Here is a 1,859-nt window from a genome sequence, read left to right as displayed (position 1 = left end):
GATTTTTGTTTTAAAATTCTGCATATTAACAAAATACTCATTTAATTCTTTAAGGTGATGGACAAATTGTCATATTTCTCCATATCTGAGACATTTATAACACATAAACATTTTAGATATCATTACAGAGCAAAATAATCCTGTATTCACATATGCTAATCATAATGAAAATGTAATTTTTTCTTGGGATAAGAAAGGCTATAACAATCCTGGGAGTTGAGACAATACTATTTTTAATGACAGCGAGGCAATCAGGAACTTAACAGTTTCTTTCTTTTTGATACATTTTTGAGTGCTCTCTTCACATCCTTGTTCCTCAGGCTGTAGATGAGGGTATTAAGCATAGGGTTTATTACAGTATAGAACACAGACACTATTTTCCCCTGCTCCTTGGAGGATTTAAGTGTCATATAGTTGATGATTGCTGACCCATAAAAAATAATAACCACAAGAAGGTGAGAGCCACAGGTGGAAAATGCCTTGAGTCTTCCTGAGTTTGTCTTCATTTTGAGAATAGTCACTATAATGGAGCCATAGGATGCCAGGATCAGAGAAACAGGTGCAAGAAGTATCACCACTCCCATGAGGAAAATGACCATCTGTGAGCTATGAGTATCTGTTGATGCCAAGGCCAAAAGGGCTGGGGACTCACAAAAGAAATGAGCAATTCTATTATCTCCTCGGTAGGGAAGTTGTAATGTGACTGTAGTGTCAATTAATGTCACTAAAATACCGCTGGCCCAGTAACCTAAGGCTAAGTGGCTACATAGTCTCCATGTCATGATGAGAGGATAATGCATAGGATCACAGATTGCTAAGTATCGATCATAAGACATCACAGCCAATAATGCACACTCTGTACATCCTAAAAAGAGAGAAAAAAGAAGCTGAGCTGCACAGCCTATGAAGGAAATGATCTTCCTCCTGGACAACAGGTGGGCAAGAGTTTGGGGAACAATACAGGTAGAAAAGCACAGGTCAGCCAAAGACAAGTTGCCAAGGAAAAAGTACATGGATGTATGGAGCTTTGAGTCAATCAGAACCAGGGAGATAAGGAGCTGGTTTCCAAGTACAGTAACCAAGTAGACCACCAGGAATAATATAAAGAGTAAAATCTGGATTTGAAGGTCATCAGAAAGTCCCAGAAAGAAGAATTCTGTTACCCAGGTCTTGTTAGTATCCTTCATACTGTTTTTTCGTTCTTTAGAAGAATAGCAAAATTTTGGGTACAAAACTGTAACCTATAGAATCATAGAATCATAGAATTAGAAGAGATCTTCAAAGTCCAATCTCCTACCCAACCATTAAAATCTGTACTGATAAAATGATTATTGAAAATGTCCAATGCTAAGCAGTATACTATCATACCAGGAAGTCATTCTATTTGTGCACTGTTATGTTAGAAAATGCTTTCTTATATTTAACAGAAATCTTCCTCAGTCTGACAACCCATGCCACTTTATCCTGCTTTTTCTTTCTCTCCATATGCTGTCTTTGTAATCTCATTGTCATTGGTGGATTCAACTATTATCTATGAAAATGACTCCTACATCTAACTCTTTATCTATAGCTAACTCTTTCCTGAGCTTCAGTTCCACATTGGCATATGTCTATTACAATTCCAAATGGGTATCTTAAAGTCCATAAATTAATATGCTCAAAATTAAATTTATTCATTATCTTATCTTTCTCCCTAAATTTTCCCCTCTTCCAAATTTCCTTTTCTTGTCAAATAAACTACCATCATTTTGTTTCCTTCAAGTTCTTAACCCAGGGATTAATCTTGAGTCTTCACCCTCTATCACCCAATAAATTGAATCAATTGCCAAATTTTGCCCTATCAATATTTCTTGCTATAT

The 1,859-nt window shown here is 36.2% G+C and overlaps 1 protein-coding gene across 1 annotated transcript; it reads right to left on the bottom strand.

The window, feature by feature from the left end:
- Positions 1-251: 251 nt before the first annotated feature.
- LOC100921219 (olfactory receptor 2D2-like) lies at positions 252-1,199 on the bottom strand. The gene has a single exon (XM_003759276.4). The coding sequence runs from the start codon at positions 1,185-1,187 to the stop codon at positions 252-254; it is 936 nt and encodes a 311-aa protein (XP_003759324.3). The 5' UTR covers positions 1,188-1,199.
- Between the last annotated feature and the right edge of the window lie 660 nt (positions 1,200-1,859).

The sequence above is a fragment of the Sarcophilus harrisii genome, chromosome 2 (assembly GCF_902635505.1).
Source record: "Sarcophilus harrisii chromosome 2, mSarHar1.11, whole genome shotgun sequence".
Classification (NCBI taxonomy): domain Eukaryota; kingdom Metazoa; phylum Chordata; class Mammalia; order Dasyuromorphia; family Dasyuridae; genus Sarcophilus; species Sarcophilus harrisii.
The sequence above is the reverse complement of the archived record's forward strand: the minus strand, read 5'-3'. Positions and strand labels throughout refer to the sequence as shown.

Bases quoted from the DNA above. Each gene is read 5' to 3' on its own strand.
- LOC100921219 (XM_003759276.4), bottom strand. From the start codon at position 1,187: ATGAAGGATACTAACAAGACCTGGGTAACAGAATTCTTCTTTCTGGGA.